Source organism: Eschrichtius robustus, chromosome 8 (genome assembly GCF_028021215.1).
Source record: "Eschrichtius robustus isolate mEscRob2 chromosome 8, mEscRob2.pri, whole genome shotgun sequence".
Taxonomy (NCBI): Eukaryota; Metazoa; Chordata; class Mammalia; order Artiodactyla; family Eschrichtiidae; genus Eschrichtius; species Eschrichtius robustus.
The window spans coordinates 127251527-127264419 of NC_090831.1; the positions used below are offsets into that span (position 1 = coordinate 127251527).

The 12893-nt window shown below is 46.9% G+C and overlaps 1 protein-coding gene across 1 annotated transcript in view; it reads left to right on the forward strand.

Annotated features, from left to right (window-relative positions):
• Positions 1-12893, forward strand: part of DPP6 (dipeptidyl peptidase like 6) — a 780578-nt gene that overhangs the window by 548614 nt on the left and 219071 nt on the right. The window contains exon 6 of the mRNA XM_068550205.1: positions 585-637. Within this exon, the coding sequence (XP_068406306.1) occupies positions 585-637 (53 nt within the window). The remainder of the gene's footprint in view (positions 1-584; positions 638-12893) is intronic.

A 12893-nucleotide genomic window follows, 5' to 3' on the forward strand; every position in this document is an offset into this window, starting at 1 on the left:
TTGGAAATGCTGTTTTGTTGTTGTTACCTTAGCTTTGAAAGCCATGCTCCCCTTGCAATGAGTTCTTAGTTTATTGACCACTCCGTGAAGCTAAAACCTGCACATCAAATTGTCCAAGGGGGCAGGAGTTTGCCCAGTTAAGCCGATCTTGGCTTCAGTACTCACCGAGGATACACAGTAGCATCGGCCGTGGTTTACAGCAGTGCGTGGGTCTTACGGTTTCAGGGTCCAGCTGGCTGTCGGGCAGCCTCCGGTGAGCAGTGTCCTTGTTAGTCCTGTGCTACACTTAGTTGAGCTGGAAGTCTCTGCCCCTGATTTAATCACAAGCCAGGTAGTCATGGAGATGACAGCTAGCCTCTGGCTGCCCAGTAAACTACATGCAAATGGTGAAAATAAAACAAACAAGGTATGCAAATTAACTTCCTGAGTAAATAAAAGACTTTGCCGCCAGGTCTCCTGACTAACTACTTTTGGTCCAGGGATGTTTATTAGGATTCACAGTGATTTGAAAAATATCATAATCACAACCATTGTCTCAATGCTTGTTTTATTGTTTCTTGTTTTTTTTTTTTTGTCTGTTTCAGATATATCAACACTCCTATACTGGATATTATGTCCTGAGCAAAATTCCTCATGGGTAAGATTGTTCTTTCATTTTCTTCTAACGCGAAATCTGCAAAACAAAGCACAAAGCAGAGCGCTGACTAGTTGCTTAATTCTTAGGGCAGGAAATGAGGCACCTTATTTCTTGACAGCAAAGTGTCCCGACGCTGTGGGACCTCCGTGATGCCTCCAGGGCCGAGGGGGTCACTTGAGTCCAGTTTCTTGCCCATTTGTGAAGCCCCCCTTCCTAGAACAGCTCCACCACCTCCTGCTCTGGTTCCCAGGTTTGCAGAGAAAGATTCCCCCTTCCCCCGCCCCACTTTGTAATCAGCTGTGGCCCCTCTAGGGCATGGTGATTCGACCTAGGAATCCCAGGAGGGTTTCTGGTTTATATACATAATAGAGAAGGCAGCACCCCTAAGCTCATCTTGTTTCTCAAAAATGCAAGATTTGGGACCCAAAAGTGTGAGCGGGGAGGAAAGACATGAGTGCAAGCGTGATTTTGCTGAGTTTTCAGTTCTGGGTAGCCACAGCCACACACAACGTGGGGTGCGTTATCAGGAGCTCATCTTTGGAGTCCGGAGGTGTTAAGACATGGTTGAAGTTTGGTGAAGCCATTTGTTGCGTGGGCACGGGGAAAACCAGTTGCAGAGCAAGGAGAGTGTGGCAGGGATGGCTTTTGTTGCTTCCATTTTATTCTTTCTTTCTCTCCCCTCGTCTTCCTCCTTTCTCCTTCCTCCTCCCCTCCCCCACCCACCTACAACCCCTCCACCCTCACCCCTGCCTGTGTTCTTGTTCCCACCTTTTCCTTCTCTTTCATACTCTCCATGGTTTCTCTCACTTTTTTTTCCGAAAAGGTGAAGTGCTCAGGAAATGTTCAAAGAAATTGGATTGTACTGCTGGCAGTGTTGTGTAAATTCCCGTGACTATTTACGGGGAGGCATCCTAATTTTCCTAAGCAAATTTAAACAAACAGCAGGAGTTGCTAAAAAGTATTGTTCCATAGGAGAGCATTAATCACGGCATGGATGTTTCACAACTGCTGCTGTCTGTTTTCTACTAAGTTTAGGTAGAATATGAGCATTTCCTTGGAAAACAAACATGGGGAAAATAAGTTCATTTGATAAATAAAAGATACATGCAGACATGCGGCCAAATGTGATTAATCGTTTCTGTTAGACTATTAGAAAAATCAAGCCCCGAGAAACTGAAGATGACCCCCGTAGTGAAAATAAAGTATCCATAGGTGTTTTTTTTTAAAGCATAGTTCAAATAGAAACTCAAATGCTTTTCACTAAGGAGGAATTATTCTATTATTTTTCAAGCAGATATGCATCTTCAAAGGTCACGGCAGGCAGGAGTATAATTATGCCTTGAGATTTATCTACCCCTTCTGGGAACAATAGAATTTATTGTAGATGATGGATATTTCATTTCATCTTATATAAATTTGTAAAACTCGAAACTTGAAAAGCATTTTGTGCTTGACACGTGGTATAAAGACTTTACTGCATCAGTTAGAATTTAAGAGAACTAGGTTCTGAGAACCTGGCACAAGCGTTTGCCAAACCAGCCACAAAACCGAAGGACAAGGTGGTGTGTGCTGAAGGCTTGGTTTCAGCGCTCACAATGAGGATGATGATCTCCCCATAGAGGATGCCAACAAAGAGTGAGCTGCTTTTGGTATTTTAAAAATAATCATAGTAATAATAATTGCCGTCATGTATTGAATGAGTCTCAAGTGCGCCTACCCTAGCACATCAGTCCTGCAAAAAAGCATTCTTCTCCTCCTTTCACAGTGAGAACTGTCTGTCATCTCATAGCTGGTGCCCAGGAGAGCTGGAATCCAGCATAGCCTGGCTCGCTCTCAGTCCTGTGCCATCAAAACAACCACCTTGGGTAAAATTACAGCTGTAAATATCAGATTTCTAGTGGTGCTAATTTATTGCTTTTCTAAGTGTTACTGAACCAAACTTGGGTCCGCTTGCCCACACACAGTAAAGCCAATCTACTGACACCAGGTTGTGGCGAAGGAAAGTGCAGCGTTTACTGCAGGCGCCAAGCAAGGAGTCCAGGTAGCTAGTGCTTAAAAGGCCCAAACTCCCCAAAGGCTTCAGGAGAAGGTTTTTAATGACAGGATGAGAGAGGGGGGTGGTGGGGTGTGTAATCAGCTCGTGGACCTTCTTCTGATTGGTTGGTGGTGAGGTAATTGGGAGTCAACATCATCAATCCTCTGGTTCCAACTGGTCTGGGGTCTACGTGCTTGTGGGCAGCATGCAGTTAACTTCTTCCACCTGGTGGGGGCTTCAGTATCTGCAAAACAGCTCAAAGGACACGGCTCAGAATAGTATCTATGGCCCTTGAGGAGGAACTGAAGGTCCTTGACTTTGTTTAATGGCTAAACTGTTATTATTTTGTCTTGTTTGACTGTTTTCCTTTCTTTCTGCATTTTCTCACTTCTCTGATTAATTTTCTCGTTGGAACTTGCAGAAAGCCTAGGTATGCTACAGGCTTTCTACAGACAAGAGGCAGGCAGAAGGCATGGGGTGAGGGGTCTGTTCCGGGGAGGCCCCATATGGTCCTGCTTAGTTACATAAGGACTCTTATAAGATTGAAAGATGTAGCAGATTACTTGTTACATTTATGGGAAACAATCTCTGGTGGATGAGGATGTCTATGGTTCATCTCATCACCACGTAAACTGACAGCTTCTCCAAAAATGGCATTGCTCGACCATTTATGCAAAATAAATGAACTAACTAATTTCAAATATTGTCAAAATCTTATTTGTATTAATGAGACAGTGGATTTCCAAACTGGATGGGACTTCAGGCTTTGAGCTTTTGCAGCTTCAGCCTCCAAAGGGGGCTTGTTGAGCTCAGTCAGTTGTGCCAGAGCTCCACCAGTTGGCAGGGGGAGAACACAGCCCCGTAGCTGGGTTTGGGGTATCAAGGAAAGCACAATTGTCTTTTTTTTTTTTTTTAATAAATTTATTTATTTATTTATATTTATTTTTGGCTGTGTTGGGTCTTCGTTTCTGTGCAAGGGCTTTCTCCAGTTGCGACGAGCGGGGACCACTCCTCATCGCGGTGCACGGGCCTCTCACTGTCGCGGCCTCTCTTGTTGCGGAGCACAGGCTCCAGACGCGCAGGCTCAGCAGTCGTGGCTCACGGGCTCAGTTGCTCCGTGGCATGTGGGATCCTCCCCAGACCAGGGCTCAAACCCGTGTCTCCTGCATTGACAGGCAGACTCTCAACCACTGCGCCACCAGGGAAGCCCCACAATTGTCTTTTTAAAATAAAACTATCTCTATTAAAATATTTAAATTTACATCACTCATAGGACCAAAAATCTGAGAGCTTCTCTTGATACTTCTGGAGTCACAGATCTGTATCTTTTTCTCAAATTCTCACCTCTCCTTTCATCCCTCTCTCCCCTCAATTCCTCTCTTCCAGCCAGGGGCCATTCAGTATGCAGGATGGGATTATTTGTCCTTTACAGCTTTTTTTTTTTTCCCCCTTGGCTTCAGACTTTCCAACCAATCACAGAGAAGGATCAAATTAATTTTTCAGTGCCCTCTAAACTGTGGTTTCCTTCCTTTTGCCAATGACGGAAGAATCTGGGAAGGGGGTATCCTCTTTTCTGTCTCTTCCACGAGCCATAAAGAGGCCTTCGTGTCCTGTGTTTAAATTCCTCCTCCTCCAGTTGTGACCTCTGCAGCTAGAGCCCACTAGAACCCCGTGTGCATGTAACGGCTTGGGTTATAAGGAGAATGCCGAGCCAAGTGAATTTTCATTTATTCGGAGATCTAGAACCTAAGGGTAGGTGCGTTTGACTTTCACATACTAAATTTTCAAAAATTGTATTCTTAAAGGACATGTCTTTTATGCAAATTTGTTTATTAAGCCAGAATTAAAGCTATTATTTTTAACATAAAGTGTTTCACTAAGTCTTTATATCAGAATGTCAACAAAATAAAGCAATCTTTCATAATAGAGATTATAACCAGCTAATCTTCTTTGTTAAGGGTCCGTTGTGTGTTTTCATAGCAGTTTTTGGTAGACTTGGCTGTTTCTTGACATTTTCCTGACATGACTCTTTTTTGGACCAGTTTTCCCATTGGCTTGAGTGCTTTTTTTAGAAAAATTATATTTCTATATAATTATAATTTCTTATATCTTTTAGGATCATTCTGAAAATCATATGGGCTAGAGAAAATCAATCCTTCTATAACAGAAATCAATTTTAAGAAAAATTTGGTATGCCCCGTAGTTATGTAGCATTGGCGTTTTGGAGTTTGGCAAACAGAGCAATAATAGAACAGAAACTGAGAAGTATTCAGAGGCATTTTTGTTTACATGTCAGGCCATCTTCTGTGGATATTGTTGCCCTGACCTTGCTTATTTACCTGCACCAAACAGATTGTACAGAATTGTATTCCTTTGGAATTCTGGTTGACTTATGAAGTCACATTCTGCATCTGTGAAAATAATAAACTGAGACATAGATTCCTTCTGCCCAGGGTTACTCTCTCTAACTTTATAGGCTGGGATGCAGAAGAGCATTCCATTTATTTAGAAAATAGAAATCTAGGTTGACAACATAGCACAATGCCCAGTACCTTGCCTGATATCATGACACAGGAGCTAAGAACTGAAGCCCTGTGGTCCCATAGACCTTAATGTGAATCCCAGTCTGCAGCTGACTCTTGGCTGTGTGACCTTGATAGTTGCTGTACTTCTACAGATCTTAGTTTCCATATTTTTAAAAAGATGTTAATAATAGTGCTCACCTCATAGGCACATTATAAGAATTAAGTGGAATGGTACATGCAAAGTGCACAGCAAAGAATTTTGCTTCTAGTGAATGCCTGGGAGTGTTATTCTTCATATTGTAATATATCCCCAATATATATTTATAGTCTTGTAATTAAATTTTTTTAGACTTTACTTTCTAGCCAGCTCAAATCCTTTCTGTTACAAGGAGAGGAACGATGTAACCCCTACAATAATAAAATTCCCTTTAATAATTTTTCAAAGCTAAGACTTGTTCTGTGACACTCAGGTGATTTTAATGCCCATGGGATTTTTTTAAATTAATTAATTAATTAATTTATTTATTGGCTGCGTTGGGTCTTTGTTGCTGCGCACAGGCTTTCTGTAGTTGCAGCAAGCGGGGCATACTCTTTGTTGCGGTGCACAGGCTTCTCATCACGGTGGCTTCTCTTGTTGCGGAGCACGGGCTCTAGGCGCGCAGGCGTCAGTAGTTGTGGCACGCGGGCTCAGTAGTTGTGGCTCGCGGGCTCTAGAGCGCAGGCTCAGTAGTTGTGGTGCACAGGCTTAGTTGCTCTGCGGCATGTGGGATCTTCCTGGACCAGGGCTCGAACCCGTGTCCCCTGCATTGGCAGGCGGATTCTTTTTTTTTTTTTAATTAATTGATTAATTAATTAATTTATTTATTTATTTTTGGCTGTGTTGGGTCTTCGTTTCTGTGCCGAGGGCTTTCTCTAGTTGCGGCAAGCGGGGGCCACGCTTCATCGTGGTGCGTGGGCCTCTCACTGCCGTGGCCTCTCTTGTTGCGGAGCACGGGCTCCAGACACGCAGTCTCAGTAGTTGTGGCTCACGGGCCTAGTTGCTCCGCGGCATGTGGGATCTTCCCAGACCAGGGCTCGAACCCGTGTCCCCTGCATTGGCAGGCAGACTCTCAACCACTGCGCCACCAGGGAGGACCGGCAGGTGGATTCTTAACCACTGTGCCACCAGGGAAGTCCTGCCCATGTGATTTTAATTTCTCTCTTAAAAGAGATGTCTATAGCTTCAACTATCTACAGTTCTCAATGCTCAATAAGTTCTTTTTATCTCATCTCAATCTGACTTACTGCAATTGATTTTTAAGACTTTCTTGTTTTGCCTCCAGTGGAAGCAGAAAAGACAATATAAGTCAACAAACATTTATTGAAATGCTGTATTGAGCAACAAAAGCACAGTTGCTATCCATAAGTTCAAAATCTTGTTGAAGAGGAAAGACACAGACTTATATAACAATATAAAGTTAAGTGCCTCAAATGGGTATTTTAAACACTGAACACAAAAGAAGAGATGTCATAAAGGATCTCAGAAAGGGAGTCTGGCTTGAGCGGAGCCTTATAATTGAGTAAGTTTTGTTTGGTTTGGTTTGGTTTGGTCTAATAGATGGAGGCAGAGAGGAGATATTCCAGGTCGTGTAAATCATTAAACAGGCTTGACCTTTTCCATGAGCCAGCATCTTCCTGGAGTTAGTGGGGTGCCAGGCCAGGCCCGAGCAGGGCTGTTCTCACGGGGCTCTGCATGGGGAGAGGTAAGGTTGGGTTGGTTTAGGGTGAGCCTGACATGTGGAAGACCTAAACCCCACCCCGGTGTGATGAGTCTTTCCAATAAGAACACACTGAACACCGAGCAGAAGAGAGACGTGGTGAAGGTGGCGGGCGTAGATTAGTTTTATGTGTGTGTCTAGAGAGAAGGAAAGGGATGGTCAGGAGCATGGAGCCAATTAGGAGACCCGGTGGGGAGCAGTGAAGGCTCAGTGTAGAGACCACATGATTGGGATTATGGGCGTCTGGTGTTCACTTGGAAAATGAAGACAGATGCCAAGGGTTTATACTCCATGTCCCTCTAATTAAATCTGTGGCAGCCTGTGCCTGTGTGAGTTGAGCCTGATGCATTGAGAATATTGAAAATAGTGAGTTCATGAGGGCAGCGGGGAGAATCCCAGCAGTGTCAGTGTCTCCACGTCTCCTTCCCCAGGACCCTGCACTGGACCTTCCACTCAGACACACTTTGCTCTGCAGAGCTGCCAGAAGTTGCATGAATAGGATTGCTTGTATACCTTGAGGAAGTGCCAACATGAAGCCAAAATGTAGGAGAAAGAGAGTTCTTAGAATGGCATTTACGTGTCTACCGTGGCATCTGGCAGGGGAGAGTCCTGCTGTTATCGGCATTCACAATAATTTCAGAACTCTGGACAGCTCCGAGCTCTCCTGCAGGACTTGGTCTTCGCTGCTTCCCACTCTCCTGCTCCCTTCCCCTCCAGGCCTCCCTCCTTCTCTCCCTTCCTCCCCTGAAATCCAAACTGTTAGCAAGCACTATCAAAATAACATGAACTTTAAAGTCAAATCTATCTGGGAATAAATTCCCAGTCAGCCTTTCTACCTGTGTAATCATGGAAAAGTTTCTTTGCTTCTCTCGGCACTATTACTCCGTACATATGATGGAAATAAAATGCCTGACTGATAGGGTTCATGTAAAGGTTATGAAATACTGTAGGATAACGAGATGGTGCATTTAAGTGCCTATTTTGGAGTGCAGAAAGCACTACGGGCTTTCTTCATGGTGGAACCAAGACCTTCCATTATACAACCAAATCTAATGAATCTCCCTCCCCGCAATTTCCCTACCTTTAGACGGAAAATAAATTTCATCCTCAGTGCCAGCTCTGATCAGTTCTAATGGCTTCCTGGAGCTCTGAGTTTAAAGGTGGTCTAGAGCTGTGCCTGGGCTCTGTGGGGAAGGATGCCATGATCGATGCATCGGGGCTGGCGGTGGAGGGGAGTGGAGATGCACGTGATGACTTCCAGGTGCCAGACCTGCTTGCCTCAAGGACCGCATCGGTGACGTGTGCCATCACTGCCCCCCTAAGAAGGTGCTCCCGCCTTTGCTCTCTCCGTCCTTCACCCTATCCTCCACACGCACGCCAGAAACTTCCTGCTCACGGTGTCCAACTCCTTCTGATACATCAAAACCCCTCCTCTAAAAATCCCCCTGCAGCTTCCTGCACCCCTGGAGTAAGATTGCCTCTCATTTCACACTGTAATGTATCCCTGCGTTAGATTGCTAGTTACCTTGTTGTGGGTATATAATGTTTCTGAACAGAATGTTTAGAAATGTTTTCAATATGCATTTACTGCCCGACCCGTTTCTCTCCTGAATTCTAAGGTGTCAGGTGTCAGAAAGAGGGGTTTTGCTGGGAGGGGCTTGGCCTGTGTCTGTGGCCCTGGTGGCTGTTGCCCAGGATGAGAACAGGGGTGCCCAAGAATAACCACAGGAGAGGCTGCACCCGCAGATCTGAGCTACCGGCAGAAAAGCCACTAGCCACATGCAAAGGGGTTCTTTTCCACTGAATCATTTGCTGTTCTCAAAAACTTGCCTACCACATCTGAAGATTTTCAAGCAAACAAACCCATTTGGAAATGAGGTGAAGATATGCATGATGCATCATTTTGTCAGGCGCCTTGTGGAACCTAAACTTGTGTGTTCGTATCCTTGAATTATTCCCAACACAAGAGGGAGTCCATAGATGTTGGCTGACAGTCGAGGAAGTTAGTTAATTAATTAAATGATATTGTCTATTATAAGAAGATGCAAGCCTGGGACCCACCCCAAATCAGTTAGACCAGAGTCTCAGAGGGTGGGACCTCAGTAGAGTTTTTTTTAAGTTACTCAGGTGTTTCTAGTTTGGATATCTGGGGTCAGCTGGTCCTACCCCACTTCTTCACTTGCTCTCATCACTAAGTGACCGCCAGGATTTTATCCGGAACTGAGAAATAACCCTTCTATTTCTGGAAAATAATGACAAACATTTCCCCAGAAACACTAATTTCCTTGTCCTCTCAACAGAGAAATAGTGGCAGGTCGCAGGTTGACAGCGTTCTTGGAGACTTATTTAATGATATGCATTAAAGTCTCTGTAGCATTGACGTCTGCACCACGGAGATGAGATACAGCCTGCGCTTCTGTCTTCTCAGTTCATCCCCAGAAAGGGACCGTGATGCCAGGCTCCTTCTGTGTCTGGGCTGGAGTTTGACCTGAGCGCCACCTAGCGGGCTCAGCCTGGAAGCCGCCTATTCCGACTCGTGCATTTCGGAGCTCGGCTGCTCACCAGCTTCTCTTGAAGAATCACAGGGCCAGTTCTAAGTCACACCAAATTAGAGGCAACTGTGTTGAACCCTTTCAACTGGGCCTGAGTGTCAGTCACCTGAGAAGGCTCTGTCTGCATCCCTGAGGTCAGCTGTGTTCTTGCTCACAGACCTTTTCCTAAAGAGAAAAGGCTGGTGCGCGTGGCGGACTGCCCTGGAGGCCGAGCCTGCCAGATGCTTGCAGCAGCGTGTGCTGTGCCTCCACTCCTGCTGCAAAATGACGGCACTCACCCCCGCCACGAGCCAGGACTATACCAGCCACGGGCGGAGAGTGGAAAGGCCACGGGTGTCGCTTGCCGTCTCGTCTGTTCTGTTCTATCTTCACGTCACCTTCTCTCTGCTCCAGGCGGTCCCTACGGGGGCTGGACACAAAGCCCCCTGCCTTATTTACTTCAGTGACATTCGCATAGATTAAACCTCAAGGACAGCCTTGTCCAGAAAAGCAGCACTCAAGGACAGCGGGATGGGTGGTCATCCAGAGAGACAAGGATACACTGGTCACATCTATATAACTGCAGCCTCATTGCAGCATAACTTACTTAAGAGTAAAACTCACACTTTTTAAATGAGAAGTTTTCATTATGTTTTGACTAATAGGTGCAATCATAGAAGCACCTCCACAACCAAGATAGGGAACATTTCCGTCTCCCCAGAATATTCCGCCGTGCCCATCCTCCACCCACTGTGGTTGCCCCTGGCGTCCATCCCTGTAGTTTTGCCTTTTCCAGAATGTCTTATATATGGAGTCATATTTACGTAGTCCTGTGTGAGTGGCTGCTTCGTTAGCGTGAATGCTTTTGAGGTTCACCCACGTCGCTGCCGGTGCAGGTAGGTCATTCTTTTTATTGCTGAGAAGTGGTCCAGTGAGTGGATAGACTAATTTGTTTATGTGTTCGCCATGTAACATTTGAGTGGTTTCCAGCTTGAGGCTGTTATGAATAAAACTGCTGTGAATGTTCGCATACAGAATTTCTTACAGGCACGTTTTCATTTTTCTTGGGTAAATAGCTAGAGGTAGAATGGCTGGGTCGTACAGTAAATGTATAATTTGGTAAGAAACTACCAAACTGTTACCCAGGGTGGCTGTTTAGACCCCCTTTTGTAAACTCCCTACCCCATCAGGCTGGGGTTTTTGGTCCCCATCCTCCACCTGGTCCCTGCGCGAGGCCAGCTGGTTTGCGTGCTGGGGCTCCTGCCCAGGGCGGAGCCTGTGCCTCTCCTGCCCCGACGTGGGCACTCGGGGGCCTTCCAGCCAGGTCCCCACAACCGTTCCCTTTGCAGCGCTCTGTAAATGACAGGTCCTTGGGGAAGTAGGTGGCGAGCAGGGTGGAAACTTCCTGAAGAGGCTGTTCGTGGGCGGCCCTGGAACAAACCTCAAGAGCGGTTAAGAGGGCTCCGGCCCCAAGCATCACTCACTTCCTGGACAGATTGATTTAGGAGGAGGAGTCTCTTTTTGAGAATCACTTCTCATTGGTGGAAGGACCAGGTCCAAAAGCGTGCATGTTCCAGCAGCTTGGCCCTGAACTGGGTCTGCCAGCTGCTTCAAGGCTGAAGGGGAGCAGAGGCCCCGCACCCAGCATCCAGCATCTGTGCAGCAGACACCTGCCTCTGACCTTCGGGTTCCCGTCTAGGCTAGCAAAGGGCATGGTAGGCTTTGTCAGACTTTCCTGTCTGTTCTGTTGTTGTGTCTTGACTACAGCAGGGAAGGAGGCAGGCCACGGTGTTGGTCCTCCAAAGGACAGCCCATCCAGCCTGTGTATTGGGCTAATAAGTATTTCTGAAGCTGCTCACAATGGACGAAAGAACATAAGCTGTTGTGGCATTTCCTCATTGAGAAGGCCTGATTCCCAGGCCTGAATTGCACAGCATTCGGTGGAGATGACACAGCTGTTTGTCCAGGTGACGCTTTCGGCTCCCAGGACTCAGCTTGGCCAGCACCGCCTGCCGCCAGCGGGACGCTTGGGGCAGGTCGATGCACTGCCGGGGCCGAGGCACCTGGATTAAGAAGTCACACGACAGTAAGGCTTCTGCCTGTCTGGACTGGAAGTTAACAACCCTCCCCTATAGCTCTGTGTTCTCTCCATCCAACAAGACCTATGGAGGTTCCCACACTGCAGGGGGAGGGCTGGGGCCCAAGAACCCTGTAGAGCAGGGGTCCCCAACCCCCGGGCCACGGACCGGCACTTGTCCGTGGCCTGTTAGGAACCAGGTCACACAGCAGGAGGGGAGCGGCGGGCGGGCGAGCGAAGCTTCATCTGTGTGCACAGCCGCTTCCCATGCCCGCGTTACCACCTGAGCTCCACCTCCTGTCAGCATTGTGGTGAGTTGTATAATTATTTCATTGTATATTACAATGTAATAATAACAGAAATAAAGTGCACAGTAAATGTAATGTGCTTGAATCATCCCAGAACCATCCACCACCCCCCCTCCACCCCCCAGTCAGTGGAAAAATTGTCTTCCATGAAACTGGTCCCTGGTGCCACAAAGGTGTGGACCGCCGCTGTAGAGAGTTAGCCTGGTCCATGAACTCAGACATGTGGACACCAGTTCCCAAGTACGAACAGAAGGTCAAGGCTTTTCCATCTCTCTGCACATCTTTGATTCACCGCATCATGGCCCTGATGTACATTTCTATCGATATTCCAAGCGCTTGGACGGGCTTTTGGGGCAGTGCTAACAAACGCGGCTTCCTCCCAGGCCCCCTGCACAAACGGCCCAACGTGGAAAGTAAGGAGAGAAAAAAATTCAAATCAGGGCTGATGTGAGCCTCACACTTAAGCGTCAGTGGTGTCAGAACTAGAATTCCTGAACCAGGACTGAAGCTAAGGGCAGACGTCCTGCTGAGGCCCGTGAACGTGGCCCCAGGGAGGGTGCTGCCATCCTGTGCCGGCCCCTGGTCTGTCTCCCTTCCTTGCAGGCCACAGGCAGCCCTCGGGATCTTTCCTGTGCTTCTCTCCCTGCAGTTCCCTACTGCTGACCTTGTGACGTCTGAACACCATCCAGCTGCCGGGCTCCGTCCACTCAGCTTGAAACCATTTCGCCCAAGCTGCCCTGCCCAGACCCACCCGTCACTCCAGGCAGGAGCCACCCTCGTTCCACTTTCCATCTTTGTCACCTCGGTGCCTCAAATGAAGTTCTTTCCTTATTCCTCTATGCGTGTCCTTAAAAACCGCACCGTGTAAGCTCCAGCGCAGGCCCAAATTCCTTTCTGCTCCCTAATGTCTTGATTTCATTTATGAATGAATGAATGAACCTTCGAATGCATAAGTAGGCATTTCGTGAGCACTTATCATGCGTCTGATTCGGGGACCTTAACATATGGTAGCTTATTTTGTAC